This window comes from Heteronotia binoei, chromosome 11 (genome assembly GCF_032191835.1).
Source record: "Heteronotia binoei isolate CCM8104 ecotype False Entrance Well chromosome 11, APGP_CSIRO_Hbin_v1, whole genome shotgun sequence".
Taxonomy (NCBI): domain Eukaryota; kingdom Metazoa; phylum Chordata; class Lepidosauria; order Squamata; family Gekkonidae; genus Heteronotia; species Heteronotia binoei.
In genome coordinates, this window is record NC_083233.1 from 24,451,526 (window position 1) to 24,470,446 (window position 18,921).

General features: G+C 45.6%; 2 protein-coding genes across 4 annotated transcripts in view; one reads left to right on the forward strand and one right to left on the reverse strand.

Annotated features, from left to right (window-relative positions):
• Nucleotides 1–18,921, reverse strand: part of RPL36A (ribosomal protein L36a) — a 63,304-nt gene that overhangs the window by 41,683 nt on the left and 2,700 nt on the right. For 2 of the 3 annotated variants that reach the window (XM_060249966.1, XM_060249968.1), the window contains 4 exons: nucleotides 17,682–17,787; nucleotides 16,715–16,782; nucleotides 16,066–16,188; nucleotides 15,799–15,872 (listed from right to left, as the gene is read on the reverse strand). In XM_060249966.1, coding sequence (XP_060105949.1) covers nucleotides 15,852–15,872; nucleotides 16,066–16,188; nucleotides 16,715–16,782; nucleotides 17,682–17,787 — 318 coding nt within the window. In that variant the 3' untranslated portion in view covers nucleotides 15,799–15,851. Of the gene's footprint in view, nucleotides 1–15,798; nucleotides 15,873–16,065; nucleotides 16,189–16,714; nucleotides 16,783–17,681; nucleotides 17,788–18,921 lie in introns of those variants that run through there. The other variant, XM_060249967.1, reaches the window with a different exon arrangement.
• On the forward strand, nucleotides 1,844–14,484 carry GLA (galactosidase alpha). Its single transcript, XM_060249965.1, has 7 exons — nucleotides 1,844–2,049; nucleotides 4,952–5,126; nucleotides 6,166–6,343; nucleotides 8,516–8,607; nucleotides 10,085–10,246; nucleotides 11,645–11,842; nucleotides 12,347–14,484. The coding sequence occupies exons 1-7, from the start codon at nucleotides 1,844–1,846 to the stop codon at nucleotides 12,638–12,640; spliced, it is 1,305 nt and encodes a 434-aa protein (XP_060105948.1). The 3' UTR covers nucleotides 12,641–14,484.

Consider the following 18,921-nt stretch of genomic DNA (forward strand, 5'->3'; position numbering starts at 1 on the left):
TGCATCTTTTCCTGAATCATATCCTATATTTCCAAAATGGGCAGAAGGGCACACCTGAACTGTGGCTCTCCATGTCTTGTTCTAGAATGCCAATGCTCAGCTGGGCCAAGACCACTGCATTGGAGAGAGAAGACAAGATGTTTGAGTCCCAGCTGTTGAATCTTTCCCTCCTGCCTTAAGAACCATTGGTTCTTCTAATTCAGTACTGTCTACTGTGGCTCGAATTGTAGTAGAAAGGTTTTTCCCAACACCTGCCCCGCTATCTTAGATTTTTTAATTGGAGATGCCAAGGATTGAGCATGGAACTCTTTGTAGTGCTTTCAGAATCTTGCCACTGAAACAAAGATCCCTCTTGCATTACCTTCTCATCTCCTAATGTAATGCTGAGAGGAAGAGAGGGATGGTGGCTCAGTGGTAGAGCATCTGCTTGGTAAGCAGAAGGTCTCAGGTTCAATCCCCAGCATCTCCAACTAAAAAGGGTCCAGGCAAATAGGCGTGAAAAACCTCAGCTTTGAGACCCTGGAGAGCCGCTTGCCAGTATGAGTAGACAATACTGACTTTGATGGACCAAAAATCTGATTTAGTATAAGGGAGCTTCATATATGTTCAATGCTCTTCCATAATTTAAGAAATTTACTTCCCAAGAAGCACAGCTGTGGCTCAAGCTGAACACATTTTAAGGTTTAGGCTAAAGCTACAGAATTTCTGTGTGACTGCTTGGCAGGGGTTATTGAAAGTGGACATTCTCTTGTTGATGGCCTTTCAAAAGAGATGGGTACACTGTTTTGGTATCTTAAATCTGGATACTTCCGCCCCCCCCCCCCCGCCAAGTTCTCAAAGACATTCAAAAGTCTACCTGGAGATTGAGGTTCAGTACTCACTGATCTGGATCGCCCAGGCTAGTCTTATCTCGTTAGATCTCACTGAGAAGCTAAGCCGGGTCAACCCTGGCTGGATAGGCAACCTCCAAGGAATACCAGAGTTGTGATGCAGAGGCAGACAGTGGCAAACCACCTCTGAAGGTCTCTTGATTTGAAAACTTGATGGGGTTGATCACATGTCAGCTGTGACCTGACAGCAAAATAAATACAGTTTTGCTTATGGCTTTCTCCTCTACAGACAGCAATTTACAAGTGCCACCCTACTTTTTACTGGAAAGTCTCAGTTGTGCTTCTCTCATTACAATCATGTTAAGTTTGCTCTTCAGAGGGATGATGAGCCACAGAGGACAATGTTAGCGTGGAAATCAAGGTTAGCTTACCGAGCTCAAGAGAAAAGATGCATATACGTGGCTTACAAAACTGTTTGCTTGGCTGCCTCCATTAATCCACTTAGGACAGGGACGGGAGCGGCCAGCTAAAGGTGAATCTGCTTATTTGTTTATTTGGAGAGGGACAGTGGCTCAGTGGTAGGTCCCAGATTCAGTTCCCGGCATCTCCAATTAAAAAGGGTCCAGGCAGGTAGATGTGAAAAACCTCAGCTTGAGACCCTGGAGAGCTGCTGACTGATAGACTGAGGGTCTGATTCAGTATGAGGCAGCTTCATGTTTTCCTATGAAGTGGGCTGCAGCAACGAAAGAGTTAACTTTAATGGGCGTGCCACTTTTGGGAACGTTCGAATCACGTGATGCTTTGTCCCCTGACCAAACATTCGCTTCCCCCTTTTTACAGCCATTGTAGGAGGCAGGCTCGCCCTGGAAGAGACTGCGCCCGCCTCCGAGCCCCCGGAGAGCTTTGTGATTGGCCTCCTTGCTCGAAGGGAGGGCTGCCGTTGACTGCAGGCTGCCGCGTTCCTCTTGCTGCCGGAATTGTGAGGAGTGACTCTCGGGGGAGCAGAGCGAAGAATGGCTGCTGGGGCGAACTGGCGAGGGAAGCCGAACCGAGGGAGGCTTCTGGTGCCGGTCGCGGTGCTGCTGCTGCTGCTGGAGTTGGCGTGCCCGGCTAATGCACTGGAGAACGGGCTGGCTCTGACGCCGCCCATGGGGTGGCTGCACTGGGAACGCTTCCTCTGTCAGACCGACTGCTCCCAAGACCCCTACCGATGCATCAGGTAGCCAGGCGGCGGGGCCGGTTCTGAGAAGGAATTGGAGGCTTTGGAAATGTTTGCATGACTGGAGCGTGTGTGGCATTCCGCACATGCTCAGGAGCACTGTTGTATTATAAATGTGGGGGGGGGGGAGCATAGGTCAGTGATAGGGGTTCGGGAAGGTAGTGGAGTAAGAGCTGGGAGTACCGTACGTTTGATGAAAATTTCTCTCCGCGATAAAATTTACTGGGTAGCATTGGGCTCGTCAAGGACGGGATAAAAGTGCACTCGATAAGGCTGGCAGGTGGGAAAGTACCCCCGCCCTGTGGATTGCAGCCAGTCAGAATTTAGCACTAGACAAGCTTGCCCAACAGGTCGACTTCCCCCATGAGGAAGTATCATACAGTTTAACATTCATTTGCTAAGTCAAGTGCCATTTGAATTGCGTAGTGACCAGGTTTCCCCCCCCCCCCTCACCTTCTAAGGGCATTAAATTAACAGAGTAAATCTTTGGAATAGGATGGTCTTGCCAGTTACTGCTGTTGTGAATAGTCACTGTCAGGGCTCTTTTTTTTGTAGAAAAAGCCCAGCAGGAACTAATTTGCATATTAGGCCACACCCTCTGATGTCACCATTGTTTAACAGGGCTTTTTGTAGAAAATTTGTATATTAGGACACACCTTGACACCAAGGCAGCCAGAACTGCATTCCTTTGCGTTCCTGCTCAAATAAAGCCCTAGTCACTATGCTAATTTTCTTAATTCATTCTCTTTATCTATACTTTGCCTTTCTTCCCACTGGGAACCTGAAATCTGTCTTCCATTTTATCCTAACAGCAACCTTGTGAGGTAGGTTAGGATATGTGTGTGACTGGCTAGGGCTATCCAGAGTTTCCATGGCAGAGTGGGATTTGAACCTGGGTAAGCACTATACCATGCTGGGTCCACATTTTTTTTTACTTAGACACGTCACTGGCCGGACTGCTTGCATTTCATGGTACTTTGGCTATAAAGTGTACTGTTTTTCTATCTCTGTTCTCATGTATATGTGTGAAGCAATTTGTCTAACAATGCCTGTCAACAATGTTGTTGTTGTTCAGTGGCACAGTCAAGTCCAACTCTTTGTGACCCCATGGACAAAGTCATGCCAGGCCCTCCTGCCTTCCACCATCCTCCGAAGTCTGCTCAAATTTATGCTTGTTACTTCAGTAAAGAACACTTAATGGGTGTGTTGACGTGGATATGAGTTCCTGAAAACATTTGCCACAATGGACTTCAAAAAACTACAAAACAATTCTGAGGGTTGCTACGCACTGAGTTACAGGGCTACAAACAACAGTGTGGTGTTCTCCCCACCTTTATGCATTTTATCCAGTTCTCCTTTCCAAGAAATCTGAATATCTTTGCATGATGATTCAGTAATAGGGAGAAGATCACAAAGTGCAGGTTTTCCTATCATTCCCCCTTTTAGGCTGAGAAACAATGAAGTCTGGCTTATTGTGCTGCAGTTATGGGCTATGGTGTTTATGCTGATTTAAGGGAAAGGCAGGCCCATCCTTCTGGATGCGCAGGACTTTTTTGGGAGCAGCAACGCCCAGGAATGCAGTTCCAGCTGGCTTGGTGCCCGGGGTGTGGCCTAATATGCAAATTAGTTCCTGCTAAGCTTTTCTACCAAAAAAAGCTCCGTGGAGGTGTGATGTGTAGATCTGTTACCACTGTCTTATGCTTACAATTGGTTTTAGTATCTGGGCAGTGGGCAAAATTAAAGGCATGAAAGTTGGCTTGGCAGTTAAGAAAGCAGTATTTAAGAAAGTTTCACATGTTGATTATGCCTGTTTGTAGGTGTAAATGCCTTTGTACTTTCAAAGGTTACTGATAATCTGTGATATCTTTGTGAGTCCTACTTTGAATCACCGGAATAGTAGGTTATCGTCATGGACTGGAAATGTCAACACATTTATCTGGTGTCAATGACTGTGCACTCCGATAGGGTGCTGTAGATGTCTTTGGCGTATACTGGGTTCAGGCATACAGGAACTGTCCTTGTGTGCTGATGTGGAAATATTTAGCTAGAGAAATAGTTACGTTCCAGCATGTCAGAAATATAGGGACAAACACTGACGTTTGAGGTAACATGTCCCTTTATAGGAGGAGGAAAAATACATGTCAATTCTTAAGGACCTGAATAAAATCCCTAGGGATTTGGCAATGGAGGATCAAGAGTCTCTGCTCTCCTGGGTTTAGTAGCATGTCTGAGCTGGAATAATCTGTTATATGCAGGGCTTTTTTTGTAGCAGGAACTTTTTTGCATATTAGGCAGCACACCTGATGTAGCCAGTCCTCGTGGAGCTTATAGTAGGCATCATGGGGATGTGGCCTAATATGCAAAGGAGTTCCTGCTACAAAAAAGCCCTGATTATTTGAATTCCGTATCTGCTGGTGGAATGTAGTTACTTATCTCTATTATGAACAAGGTTCAAGTTGTCTCCTTGGATATCCCCCTCCCCCAAATTCTTAGCCATGAATATTTAAATGCCACACAGTGCTTCAGTGCCAAAGTACAAATCTTCCATATTCTCCTTTCCCCCTTTCCAGTTTCCTTTCGTTTCTTGTGACCCTTCTCTTTTGAGGAGAGCCAGTTTGGTGTAGTGGTTAAGTGTGCGGACTCTTATCTGGGAGAACCGGGTTTGATTCCCCACTCCTCCATTTGCACCTGCTAGCATGGCCTTGGGTCAGCCACAGCTCTGGCAGTCCTTGAAAGGGCAGCTGCTGTGAGAGCCCTCTCCAGCCCCACACACCTCACAGGGTGCCTGTTGTAGGGGAGGAAGGCAAAGGAGATTGTGAGCCACTCTGAGACTCTTTGGAGTGGAGGGCGGGATATAAATCCAATATCATCATCATCATCATCATCATTTTCTTGTTCTCAGTGAAAAATTATTCATGCAGATGGCTGATCTGATGGTGTCCGAAGGCTGGAGGGATGTGGGGTACCAGTACCTGTGCATCGACGATTGCTGGATGGCTCCGACCCGTGACGAGCAGGGCCAGCTGCAGCCGGACCCCAAACGTTTCCCCAGTGGGATCGCCAAATTAGCTGACTATGTGAGTGAATGCATGCTGATTTCCTCTGCTTCCAGTTCTGGGCAGCTAAGGAGGGTAGGAAGAGCTGCTGTTGACATCTTATTCCCTTTTGGGGAAGATGAGGGGGATTTCCTGCCTTGATCCATTTCTTTCTAAATACAGGCCCATAGAATGGTAGGACTGAAAGTGATCAAAGAGACCAGCTTCCTTCTGAACATGCAGCCGTCCATAAGATTAGACCAAAGATCCATCTATTCCAGTTTTCTGTTACCAACAGAACAACCAGATACTTCTGGGAAGTTAGAAGCAGAGCATAAAGGAAACTGTACTTTCCTGTTATCTGTCCCCTGATGATGAAGGAAATAGGAATTCTCTGTTATCTGTCACTGGTAGCTAGAATTCATACTGCTATTGAATATGGGTTTACCATTTAATTGTGATAGCTGATAAACACAGATCACTCCCTATCAGTGTTCCCTCTGAGTTGAGTTAGCGTGAGCTAACTCACAGATTTTTAGCCTCCAGCTCACACATTTTTGTCTTAGCTCGGGTAAAATGACCCCAGAGCACAATAATTTATGCAGTAGCTCACAACTTTAATACCAATAGCTTTCAAAGTAGAATTTTTGCTCACAAGACTCCGCAGCTTAGAGGGAACTTTGCTCCCTGTATGATTTCAGGTGTCTCTAACTGTCCTTCACTCACCCCCTGTCTTTTACTATCTAGGATCAACCCCTTCTCAGTCTCTCTCCCCCCCCCCCCCTCTAAAATGGCCATGTGCTTCTGATCTCCACTCATTTAAAAAGCCCCAAGCTCTCCATTACTTTGATCCTGCTGTCTGGGGCAAGTGATGCTCAGTATTCTTGGTGCTTGGGAGAGGCAACAGTGTGAGGGCTTCTGGTGTCCTGGCCCCACTGATGGACCTCCTGATGGCACCTGGGGTTTTTTTGGCCACTGTGTGACACAGAGCATTGTACTGGATGGGCTGTTGGCCTAATCCAACATGGCTTCTCTTATGTTCTTATCCCACTGTGTTTGCCTGTTCCTGTCCATGATCCAGGTCCACTCCAAAGGACTGAAGCTGGGCATTTACGCAGATGTCGGGAACAAAACCTGCGCTGGCTTTCCTGGCAGTTATGGTTACTACGAGCTGGATGCAAAAACCTTTGCCAGCTGGGGGGTGGACCTCCTCAAGTTCGACGGTTGTTACTGCAACACACTGAACCTGCTGGAAGAAGGTACATGCTGGGCTGGGGCTCTGAGGGTACAAGGCAGCATGGGCTGGAGCCTTAAGTGGAATGTCAGTTTCGGTCCTGGATGCTTGTACCTGGCCGGCTTGTCCAGAAATAGTTTAGGTCTTTGCCTCCTGCAACTCCCCCACCTCTCTAGCAGTTGCATTACAGAGAAGACAGGTAACTGGCCATTTCTCTCTTGTCCTTGATCAGAAGGCCTATAATTCCAATGGGGTAGAGCCCCATAGTGCAGAGTGGTAAGCTGCAATACTGCAGTCCAAGCTCTGCTTACAACCTGAGTTCAATCCTGGCGGAAGCTGGGTTCACGTAGCTGGCTCAAGGTTGACCCATCCTTCTGAGGTCGGTAAAATGAGTACCCAGCTTGCTGGGGAGAAAGTGTAAATGACTGGGGAAGGCAATGGCAAACCACTCCATAAAAAGTCTGCCAAGAAAACATCATGATGTGACATCACCCCGTAGGTCAGTGACGACTTGGTGCTCGCACAGGGGACTACCTTTACCTTTTAGAGTTAAACTGTTGCAGCAAAACTAGCCTGGAAGCCAGCGACGCCTTAAAAACTAACAAAGCATATTCCGGCATAAGGTTTTTTGAGTCTGAGATCACTTCATTAGATCCCTGGAGTATACATCTGCAGCAGATATATTTATATTTAATGCTACAAGCACCTGAAAGGGGGAAGATGCCACAGAGAGAGGCAGGTTTGAATCCAAAGCCGTAATTCATTCAGAGTTAGTGGAGACCACTCCCGACTGCTGATAGATGAGATGACGAGAGATGCAGATCTAAGGTGCATTGTGAAAGGTGATTAAGCAGAACTCATTAACATCCGTAAAGGGTGCGTCACACTGAGATATTGCATTTTGCAGCAGCACGTTTTTGTTCTGGGACTGCCCTGCTCATCCACCATAGGGAGGAGAGTGGTATTGTTGGCACATGAAGGCATGTATTAACATGGGAAGATGAGCCCAGCATGGTACATCTGAACATATGAAACTGCCTTATACTGAATCAGACGTCTGGTCCATGAAAGTCAGTATTGTCTACACAGACTGGCAGCGACTCTCCAGGGCCTCAAGCTGAGGTTTTTCACATCTATTTGCCTGGACCCTTTTTAGTTGGAGATGCCAGGGATTGAACCTAGGACCTTCTGCTTACCAAGCAGATGCTCTGCCACTGAGCCATCATCCCAAGCTGATGTTATTAGGACCTGTAATAGTATTGCCTGCACATATATGGGATTGGATCCTATGACTCCTTTTTGCTGAGCTGGATATGATGATGCCCTTCTGCTAAGACTTTCTTCAACAGAGAGAGACTTCCTTCAGTGAAGCCTTTCCATTTTAGTGGATGAGAGTCATAGTATCTGGTTCATGCGAACAAAGTTGGCAGCTTGTCTTGCTACATGTTGTGTTGCCTAGATTTGTAGTGTTTAGGATAGAGATGATGATATTGGATTTATATCCCGCCCTCCACTCTGAATCTCAGAGTGTCTTACAATCTCCTTTACCTTCCTCCCCCACAACAGACACCCTGTGAGGTGGGTGGGGCTGAGAGAGCTCTCACAGCAGCTGCTCTTTCAAGGACAACCCCTACGAAAGCTGTGGCTGACCCAAGGCCATTCCAGCAGGTGCAAGTGGAGGAGCGGGGAATCAAACCTGGTTCTCCTAGATAAGAGTCCGCGCACTTAACCACTACACCAAGCTGGCTCTTGGTGGTACAGAGAGCTGTCTGTGAGCCGCCCTGAGCCACTTGGTGGGGAAGGGCGGGATATAAATAATAAATAAACTAAACTAAATAAAAAACTAAACTAATGGCCTGGGCATCAGCTAGCAGAAAAGGCTCTTCTGCCTCCCCATAAGAGTGTGGCCGGTATGGAGGCACATGCACTTAGTCCCCTGCCTCTGGTCTTCTCCTCCTTTTGTTTGCTTGTACTCAGGGCTCCTGTAGGGGAAGATGTGGCTATAAATCCAATATCATCATCATCTTCTAAAACCAGCAATATTTGCAAAAAAAGGCAACACTCTGAGCCAGAAAAAATAAATATGCTCTCATTTCCTGAAAGTGGCACAGGGAGATCTGTATGTTCTCTTCTTGCAGCATTTTAAAGTTTAATTCTAAGGATTCTGAGAGCGCTGAATTCTTCCCATTTACACCAGGTTATAAGACCATGTCCCGGGCTTTGAATAAAACCGGCAGAAGCATTGTGTACTCCTGCGAATGGCCACTCTACGAGAAGTTCTTGCAGAAGGTAAACAGGTCCACCTGGCAACTTCAGTGCTTTTCCTCCCACTCTGGGAAGCCCATACCATGGAGGAAACCTATGGTAGGCAGACCTAATCTGCAAAGGCACCTGGATTTGAAAACTATGCTGCAGGTGTAAGGATATTTTGGGACAGATTAATGGGTGGTCATACTGACCCACCCTTCTCTGTCTTTCCTGCAAGGCAGAGACCAGTATTGAACCTGTTTAAAAAAAAAAAAGAGTTCAGTAGCCCTTTAAAGACTAACAAAATCTGTGGTAAGCTAAAAGCTGTTGTGAGTCACTGCTAAGTTCTTCAGATACAACTAGAACACGAGTCCATCTGTCCTATATATTGGAATGTGGAGTGGTTTTAGATGCCAAATGTCAATAGCAGGTGTGATTGGTGTGATATGCAGAGAGGCAGTGGGCACAGAGAAATCATTACTGGTAATGAGACAGGAAACCTAGGTCTTGATTCAGTCCAGGTGGATGCATTCTTAAGCTCCGTAAACAGTTGCAATTCAGCAGTCTGTCTAGAAAGACAGAAAATCTCCCTTCGAAATTCCTTTGTAAGAGAACTGCTTTAAGTTCAGCAACTGAATGTCCCACTGAATTGATATGTGGCAATTAATATACATAATCAGAACTGGAGTTCCAGCACACATCTTCATCACAGGAGTTGATGCTACTACACCTGGATGATTGTTCATAATGATACTCGATGTTCTTTCTTTATGCTTAAAACAGCTTTGCTTTATCTTTGGGTGTTGATTGATACATAATATTTCTTGATGTTTGGTTATAATCTTTCTGAATCTATATGATATTGCATTCATATGATATAGTTCTACCAAGCTGTTTATAGATTTGTCGATAGATTCAATTTATTCAGTATATATTGTTGTTTAGAGCAGGGGTGGCCAAACTTGCTTAACATAAGAGCCACAAGACATGTTTGAGAGCAGGAAGGAAGGAAAATAGATGGGTGGGATGGAGGAGGGAGGGAGAGGTGGAAAGAAAGCAACTGTAAATGCATTCTCCAAGCTGACCAATGGGGGCTTTGAGAGCCACACAATGTGTGTGAAAGAGCCACATGTGGCTCCCGAGCCACAGTTTAGCCACCCCTCGTTTAGAGTTCATTTTCACAATTAGATTTATTCAAGTCACCACCACAACTGCGATTCCCTCTTTTTGATCTGGTGTTGGTCTGAAGCAGCAGAATGAAATTTTGAGTCTAGTGGCAGCTTTACTGCCATCAAAGTTTTATTGAAGGTATAAGCTTTTGTGTGCATGCATATGAAGGCTTATACCTTGAATAAAACTTTGCTGGTCTTAAAGGTGCCACTGGACTCAAACAGTAGTCTTGGGTCCTGGCATTCTCTCTCTTTGCACCCCAAAATCCAAGCAGGCTATTGCATTCAAACAATGGCTTCTTGGGGTTCAACCATTTTCTCTCTTCCTTTCTCCCCTTTCCCTTTGGCAGCCCAACTACACTGAGATAAAACAGTACTGTAATTACTGGAGGAATTTTGCTGACATCTATGATGCCTGGAGTAGCATCAGGAATACTCTGGACTGGACCGTTCTTCATCAGGACAACATCACCAGCATCGCTGGGCCAGGGGGCTGGAACGATCCAGACATGGTGAGAAATGAGCATGTCCTCTCTGTTCTAGAGTCTGCTTTTTTGTGAAAGACAAGGGGCTTCATTCAAGCATGATGACAAAAAAACCTACACCGATAAAGATGTTTACAATGAGTGAAAAGAGCCATGTGGCGCAGTGGTAAAGCTGCAGTACTGCAACCCAAAGCTCTGCTCATGACCTGAGTTTGATCCCGGCAGAAGCTGGGTTCAGGTATGCGGCTGAAGGTTGACTCAGCCTTCCATCCTTCCAAGATTGGTAAAATGAGTACCCAGCTTGCTGGGGGGAAAGCGTCGATGACTGGGGAAGGCAATGGCAAACCACCCCGTAAAAAGGCTGCCGCGAAAATGTTGTGAAAGCAACGTCACCCCAGAGTCGGAAACGACTGATGCTTGCACAGGGGTCTAAAAAGGGAGAGGTAGTCCCCTATGCAAGCACCAGTTGTTTCCAGCTCTGGGGTGATGTTGCTTTCACATTTTTGCGGCAGACTTTTTACGGGGTGGTTTGCCATTGCCTTCCCCAGTCATTTACACTTTCCCCCCAGGCAAGCTGGGTACTCATTTTACTGACCTGGGAAGGATGGAAGGCTGAGTCAACCTGGAGCCGCATACCTGAAGCCAGCTTCCACTGGGATTGAACTCAGGTCGTGAGCAGAGTTTGACTGCAGGACTGCAGCTGTACCACTGCGCCATGGGGCACCCCACACAGGGGACTACTTTTACCTTTTTACAGTGAGTGAAACTACTTAGGCACTTAGCCAAGTGTACCTAGTTTTGACCTGAATAGCCCAGGCTAGCCTGATCTTGGAAGCTAAGTAGGGTCAGCCCTGGTTAGTACTTGGATGGGAAGCTACCAAGGACGTTCAGGGTTGCTATGCAGAGGCAGGCAATGACAAAACACCTCTCTTCATCTCTTGCCATGAAAACCCTATGAGATCAGCTTGCTGGTAGCAGGAACTGCTTTGCATATTAGGCCGCACACTCCTGATGTAGCCAATCCTCCTGGAGCTTACAGTAGACCCTGTACTAAGAGCCCTGTAAGCTCTTGGAGGACTGGGTACATCAGGAGTGTGTGGCCTAATATGCAGAGGAGTTCCTGCTATAAAAGAAAAGCCTTGCTGGCTATTTCCACCACCAAGTGTACATGTGTTGGATTGTGCCCATAAAAATATTATACAGCCCTGAGCCTTGGTCAGCAGCTACCGGTAATTTAATGGAATCATCACACCAAGGTCAGACCACTGGCAGCTTACTGTTGTGACTGCCTATAACACACACAATTTCTCACGTGCATTAGACTGTCACTTGTGCCTCAGGATTGGAGGATCTGTTCACAGGGCTTCCAGTGACTGAGCTCCAGTGTTGGTCTGCATTGTAAGCTCTGGTCTTTCCACCTCCTAGCTGGTGATTGGAAACTTTGGACTGAGCTGGGATCAGCAGGTAACACAGATGGCATTCTGGGCAATGATGGCAGCTCCGCTCCTAATGTCCAACGACTTGCGCCACATTAATCCAGCATCCAAGGCCCTGCTCCAAAACAAGGAAGTGATTGCCATCAACCAGGATCCACTGGGCAAGCAGGGATATCGAATCACCAAGGTAAGACTAGTTACTGAGGCTCCTCCTTGCATCTATGCGGTCCCATCTTGATGTTCCCAGCCTTTCTACTTGAGCCAATGAGAAGAGTAATAAATCCCAAGATGCTATGCTTTAAGGAAAGTGGTATGCTTGTCTTAAAATTTTGGTTTGGCGCAGTGAATTTGAGTTGTAAAGCCCCCAAATTCTTATTGCACTCAGGGTCCAAATTTACCAGGTAGCTGCTTGTTCTTTTTTGTTTTGGCACTCTGCCCAGCTCCTTATGGTATTAGTATTGCTTCAATTACTGGTATCAAAACCACCTAAAACTAGGTAAATGTCAAGCTCTGTCTTACAAATTCTGTGAAATTCTAAAACAAGGAAGTTCTTAGGAGTCCATCGGAATTTGAATTTTGATGGATCCAGCACCATGAAGCTAGTCTACTGTTTCACCAAATTTAAGAGACAAATGTGGATATTCATGGTATATTGCTGCTACTCATGGAGCTGTCATGTCTTCTCTTGCAGGACCACAATGGCTTGGAATTGTGGGAGCGGCCTCTTTCGGGTGGGGCCTATGCCATAGCCATAATGAACAGTCAGGAGATTGGCGGGCCTCAGACTTACATGGTATCTCTCACCTTCCTTGGGAACGGCTTGGCCTGCAACCCTGCTTGTTCTGTTCAGCAGATCCTTCCCACCAGCAGAAATTTGGGGCTCCATAACTGGATTTCATTCTTGAAAGTGTTGGTGAACCCAACAGGCACTGTCCTGCTGAAGACTGTGGTGATTGAGGAAAAACGATCTCTGGGCATCTTATAACGTGGCTCTTCGAACCATTCTGAGGAAGGTCATCTGCGGTTTTGCTGAAAGCTTAAGTCTCAGCAGACTGAGCCACCTTTTCCTAAGCCTTGTGACTGTTAACTGTTGAGGGATTGTAAAGGAATGGCAGATCTTTTGAGTCACAAGAATGTTTTCTTCCTCTGTGCTCTTCCTTCTCCCCCCCCTCCCCCCCCAAAAAAATTTGGTGAAGAATACAAGAGGGTGTGGTATATTAAGAGGCAATGGATGCCACTCAAAATCAGTGTTGCAGGCAGGTACATGAAGCTGAAAGGTGTTTGAGCCGAGCACCAAAGTGCCGTGCCATCCTGCCAGCTGTGGCTTGCTTAAAGTGCACACACCACCTTGAGCACAGGCAGCTCTTTGTAATATGTTTAGATAAGCGGCCAAGTGGGTCAGAGATAAAATTGGATAGAGGTTAGATGGATAGAGGTTTAATGTGCACAATCTGCATTTTTTTAAGGAGAGTATCGACACCCTTATTATTCAGTAAAGGGTTTTACCCATATTTCCTTTGTGGTAAAACAAGTCCTGTAGGTACCTGTTTCAACCACATGGGAGGTGGTGCTTACTCAGCCGGCCCAGGTCTCAAGCTGCTAGACCTGAATGAAGAATTCCAGCTCAGCAAATATAGGATTCCTTTTTGCTTACTGGACTGTGAGTTAAAGGTGGATTTGCTGGGTAACCTACACCCCAGACTTTTTAAAAGCCTTCTCTCCAAATTAAGAATCATTTGGTTTGAGGTTATTCACTCAGGTAGGTCTTTCCCTATCATTTTTTTTTTGTACACCTGATTCATTAGCTTTATATGCGAGGGACAGGGCCAAAGTCAATTTCGGGGGGGGGGGGGGGGAATTATTTGAATAAAAAAGGTAAAGGTAGTCCCCCTGGGCAAGCACCAGTCGTTTCAGACTCTGGGGTGACATTGTTTTCACGGCAGACTTTTTAACGGGGTGGTTTGCCACTGCCTTCCCCAGTCATCTATACTTTCCCCCCAGCAAGCTGGGTACTCATTTTACCGACCTCAGAAGGATGGAAGGCTGAGTCAACCTGAGCCGGCTACCTGAAACCAGCAGAGTTCAGACTGCAGTACTGCAGCTTTACCACTCTGCACCACGGGGCTCTAAACGGCTGTGCAAATGAAATAACAGAATGAGCTCTAAGCATATTTATCTCTCTGTGTGATGGAACTCCAACCTAGATAGCCAGATTTCAGGAGCTAAGCAAGGTCAGCCCTGGTTAAGAAGTCCAGGGTCGAGGCGCACCTCTGAATATCTTTTGCCTTGAAAACCCTATGGAGTCACCATAAGTCAGCTGTGATTTCACAGCAGAAAAGTGTAGAGACAGGCAGAGTAATCTTTTTAAGTTTCCAGGTTCTGTTCATTTGGCTGCCTCTTCCCTCAAGGCTGCATATTCTACTATTGGAGATCCCCAACAGGTGCTCTGATATCAGCAATCTTATTTTTAAACAAAGGACAGCAGTGCTCAAAAAGCAATTTATAGGTTGTCCCCCCCCCGCCTCCCCCCAAAAAGCTTTTCTTCATATACCTTGCTTCCTGTGACTGCTGGCAGTGGAAGTGAGTTCCTCTGGCTAACTAGGGTTCTTAAAACTGTTGCACTGCAATTGCTGCTGTTATGAGACAGTAAGTGCCTGAGCCTCATGAAACAGCAGGAAACCAAAGCTTTGTTTGTTTCTTTTAAAATGTTTTGTTTCTAGCTTATGTTAATGAATGTGTATGTATATATGGAGTCATTTTGTGTATATGATGAATAGTGATCTCACTGGTGTAGATGGCTTTAAAGAAAATTAAGCACAAACCATACTCAGCAGCTGTACTTTGGCAGTTTTTGAAGCGAGCAGAGAGGAAGGTGGGATACCAATTTTGAGTACTGGATCCATTTCAAGGTTTTAGTTTCAACTTTCAAAGCCTTACATGGCCTGGGACCGACGTATCTACGGAACTGCCTCTCCCCATGTATGCCCCGGAGAACATTATGATCTGGTTGGCACTCAGCATCTGCTGACCATCTCTGGCCCGAAGGACATCCGCCTAGCCTTTTCGGCGTTGGCCCCAGCCTGGTGGAATCAGCTCCCTTCAGAGATCCGGGCCCTTACTGAATTGTTACCTTTTCATACGGCCTGTAAGACAGAGCTATTCCACCAGGCATTTGGTTGAGGCAGTGGGCGTCCTATCCCATCGGCTGACCCTATGCTGCAATACCACCCTGCTGAAATACTGATTTTATACAATCACATGTTCAGTATATTATCCTGTGCCTTACTGAGCCACCAAATTGTATTATTTTTATTGGTTTTAATTTGTTTTACAATGTTGTTATCTGCCCTGAGCCGTCTTGGGAAGGGCAGAATATATATCTAAATATATAAATAAAATTTAAGAGTGCCCTTTAAGGCTCAGTTGAGTTGCTCCAGTGTAATTCTGGCTTGCCCCAGTACACTCTCCATCAGCAAACAAGGTACTGCTATGGCCAGTCCATCAGGTGGGTGATCATGGCTCTGCAGGGATGTATTAAGTCTGTCTCAGTCCCCGCCACCTCCATTTAAGCAAGGTGGATTGGTATTAGGCAGCTCAATTTCATCTCTGAGTTGATCTGTGTTAGTTTTGTGTGAGTGAGGCAAAACATGATGGATACTAACCCTTAGGGGTTGCCAAACTTGCTTAACATAAGACCCACAAGACAGGAAGGATGGGGGAAGAGGTAGAAAGAAAGCAAGTTTAACTTTAAACGCATTCTCCAAGCTGCTGGCTTGGAGAACTAATTTAAAGAGACAAATGCTTTCTCCAAGCTGGCCACAGGGCAGTGGGGGCTTCAAGAGCTACAGAAGATGTGGGAAAAGGCCACATGCAGCTCCCGAGCCGCAGTATGGCCACCCCTGCTCTAAACTGTTGCACTGTGGAAAGTCTTGGCCTGTTTCTTTGAGTGGGGCTTTGCACTGCAACTTTTCTCTGTTAACAGCCATTACTGACTATTAATGCAACAACTTAACACAAGGGGATGACTGGGACAGAATACCGAGGAGGAGAATACAGGAGTCTCAAAGTTGTCTTGTCAAGGTTAAGAAGTGGATCTGTACACCTGATAAGGTCCTCTCGAGCACAAAATCTGCAACAGGAAAGTGCATTTCCATTGGATTTTAATGGGTTCCATAGCAAAAGTACAAGCTGAATGTCTAGAACTGGATGACTTGGCCCTGGAGGGGAAAAAAACACAAAAATACAGACCATGAGCAAGTGTCATTGTTAGTGAAAAGCAATTTTTGTGTGAACAGTGAAAGACAAGTGGAGCTTTAGAGCTATGTCCTGCCAAAAAGTGGCCTAAAGCTCCAAGTTTGGTGGCTCTCTCTCCTCCCTCCCACCATGATGCAGCTCAGGACGGGGGCCTACCTTTCTCTTCTTATCTCCTCCAAGTTCAAAGTGCTTGCATCTCTTAATGGCCAGCATCCTCTTGGACCTGCAGTTTGGCTCAACACACTCCAGCCTCAGCACAATCTTCTTTGTGGTCTTGGCCTAGAACAGGAGAGCACGTCGGCAGGGAGTTGAAAACCTTGTATTGTGAACCCTGATGCAAAGAACCAGTCAATGAAAGAGAGAAAGACTGGGAGTTGCTCAACAGAAGTTTTTGGAAGCGGTGTTTTGCAACCTGGGCGTAAGGCCTACTATTATACTGCCTGTGCCTTGATCACCAGTTTGCAACTATTCCACAAATGTATAATTAATGTATGGAATTTAATGCCACAAGATGAAGTTATGGCTGGTAGCTTTAAAACGCAACTAGTAAAATTATTAGGTCATTAAGACTAACAGAAGTTTCCAAAAACATGTCAGTGAATACCAGCTACAGAAGGGCAATAAGCAAGGGACGTCTCATGGCTGCTTGGCCACTGTGGGCAACTGCTGTATTAGACAGCTTTTCCTGATCCAGCAAGGCTCTTAGAAGCCCTCACAAACCATGAGAATGAAGGTCTGCACACTCTGACTTCTGGATGTCGCTCCAAACTCAGTGAGTTTCCACAGCCCTCCAAGCTAAGCTCACCTTCTTGCGGAAAATAGGCTTCGTCTGACCACCATAGCCACTCTGTTTGCGATCATATCTTCTCTTTCCTAAAGGGAAGAAGTTGCATCAATGAAATGAAGAGCTTGAAGGGCATATCTTATAATTTTTGTATCACTGTACAAAGAGTAAAAGACTAACCCTAATTCCGCAACACCCCAAAGTCAGGCCACCCACAGACAAGATGGGATAACATACTCCGGACCAGTGTTCCCTCTAAGCTGAGTTAGTGTGGGCTAGCTCAGTTTTTTGGATTCCAGCTCACACATTTATGTCTTAGCTCAGGAAAAATGGCCCCAGAGCAAACTAATTTATGCAGTAGCTCACAGCTTTAATGCTTGTACCTCATGAAGCAGAATTTTTGCTCACAAGACTCCATAGCTTAGAGGGAGTATTGCTCAGGATTCTCAAAAAATGCAGAAAAATATGACTTTGTAAACTGCTTAAAGATACACACTCTGACCAATATGCTCCAGGACAAAATCAGGAGAATGTGTTAGTAGAGGATAAATATCAGCCTACCAATCCCTTAAGTGCTTATAGAATCCTGGAGCGGTAGAAGTTTAGAGTGAGTGAGACCCCCAAATTGTTCATGACTCCTAGCTTATTTTATCAGTGAACCTTGTATCCAGGATATATTGTTTACTGCCAGATTTAATAGTGTTAGATTTTGAAATGTTTTAATTATTGATTGGTTTTAATGTGATCTTAATGTCTTATTATTGTATTGTTCACTTTTAAATGTTGTTAGCCGCCCTGAGCCTGCTTCGGCGGGGGAGGGCGGGATACAAATAAAATTTTACTTTACTTACTTTACTTACAGATAGCCATTCAAGCCTTCCAAGGATTATCCCAACCACTTGGTAGTTTTTCTGTTTTCTGGGGGTGGGGGAAGTGATCTGTAGGAAATGAGAAACCTGCCAAGTGCTTGCCAGGTTCAGCAACTTACCCTGAGCATACAGAGATTCTTTGCCTTTCTTATACTGAGTCACTTTGTGGGGCTGGTGCTTGCCACACTTTTTGCAGTAAGTCCTGCGGGTTTTTGGAACGTTCACCTAGCAAGAAAGGACATCAAGCTTTAAAACAGCAATCATGTTTTCCTACGCTGTTCCTTTAGTAATCCAATCCCATCCTCCCCAAAACTCAGACTGCGTCTTAAAGGAACAAATCTGGTACCAAAACCTTGCTATTAAGAGCATCGTATAGCTGCCCTCTTTCACTCTGCAAATGCTGAAGCACTGAACACCCTTGCTCAGTAGAATAAAATAAAATGCCAGGAGTCTTCCCCAGAGTTAGAACAGGGAATTAGAGACTGAACTGCAATCCACAAGGCCCCAGTTCAAACCTGACCTGTGCCATAGACCCTTTAAGTGTCCATAGGCAAGCCATTATATCTTTCAGTATCACATACTAGTGGGATAGCCAAGCTGACCTTCTACGTTTTGCTATAAACTGTACTAACACCAGTGTTCCCTCTAAGCTGAGTTAGCGTGAGCTAGCTCAGTTTTTTTAGCCTACAGCTCACACATTTTTGTTTTAGCTCAGGAAGGATGACTCCAGAGCACACTAATTTATGCAGTAGCGCACAACTTTAATGCCAGTAGCTCACAAAGTAAATTTTTGCTCAGAAGATTCCACAGCCTACAGGGAACATTCTGCCAGAGTACATTATGCACTCTGAACCCTTTAAAGCACTATATAATTTTTCTTCTGGACTGTAATCCTTCAGAGAGAAAAATCCCTACTTCGACATGCAGACATTTTCTACACAGGGAAACAACAGAGGAATTTCAGTGCTATACCTGGAGAGGGCAAGATTTAGTGTCACTGGCCCTGCTGGCTTGGAACAGATATTGGGGCTAGAAGGCACCTAGCAAAATACTTCAGAACCATGAAGCAAAGAAGAACAGGCACCAAATCCAGCCCCAGAAGCAATGTGTGATCCTCCCAACGCTCAGTGTTCAGAAGCATAGTCTCTCTAAACATATTCCCATTAGCCATTGTAGAATCCAGCAAATCATTAACCTCTGCTCCTTTAATTTCTACAGCCCCCTTTTAAAGTTGTCCAACTACTAGCAACAGCTTTCTGTGACAATAAATCCCAGGTATCTGTTACATGTGTCATGCAAATAAATGCTTTTTTTTTTTTTTGCCTGCCTGAATCTGCTATCTCTGGGTGACATCAAGTG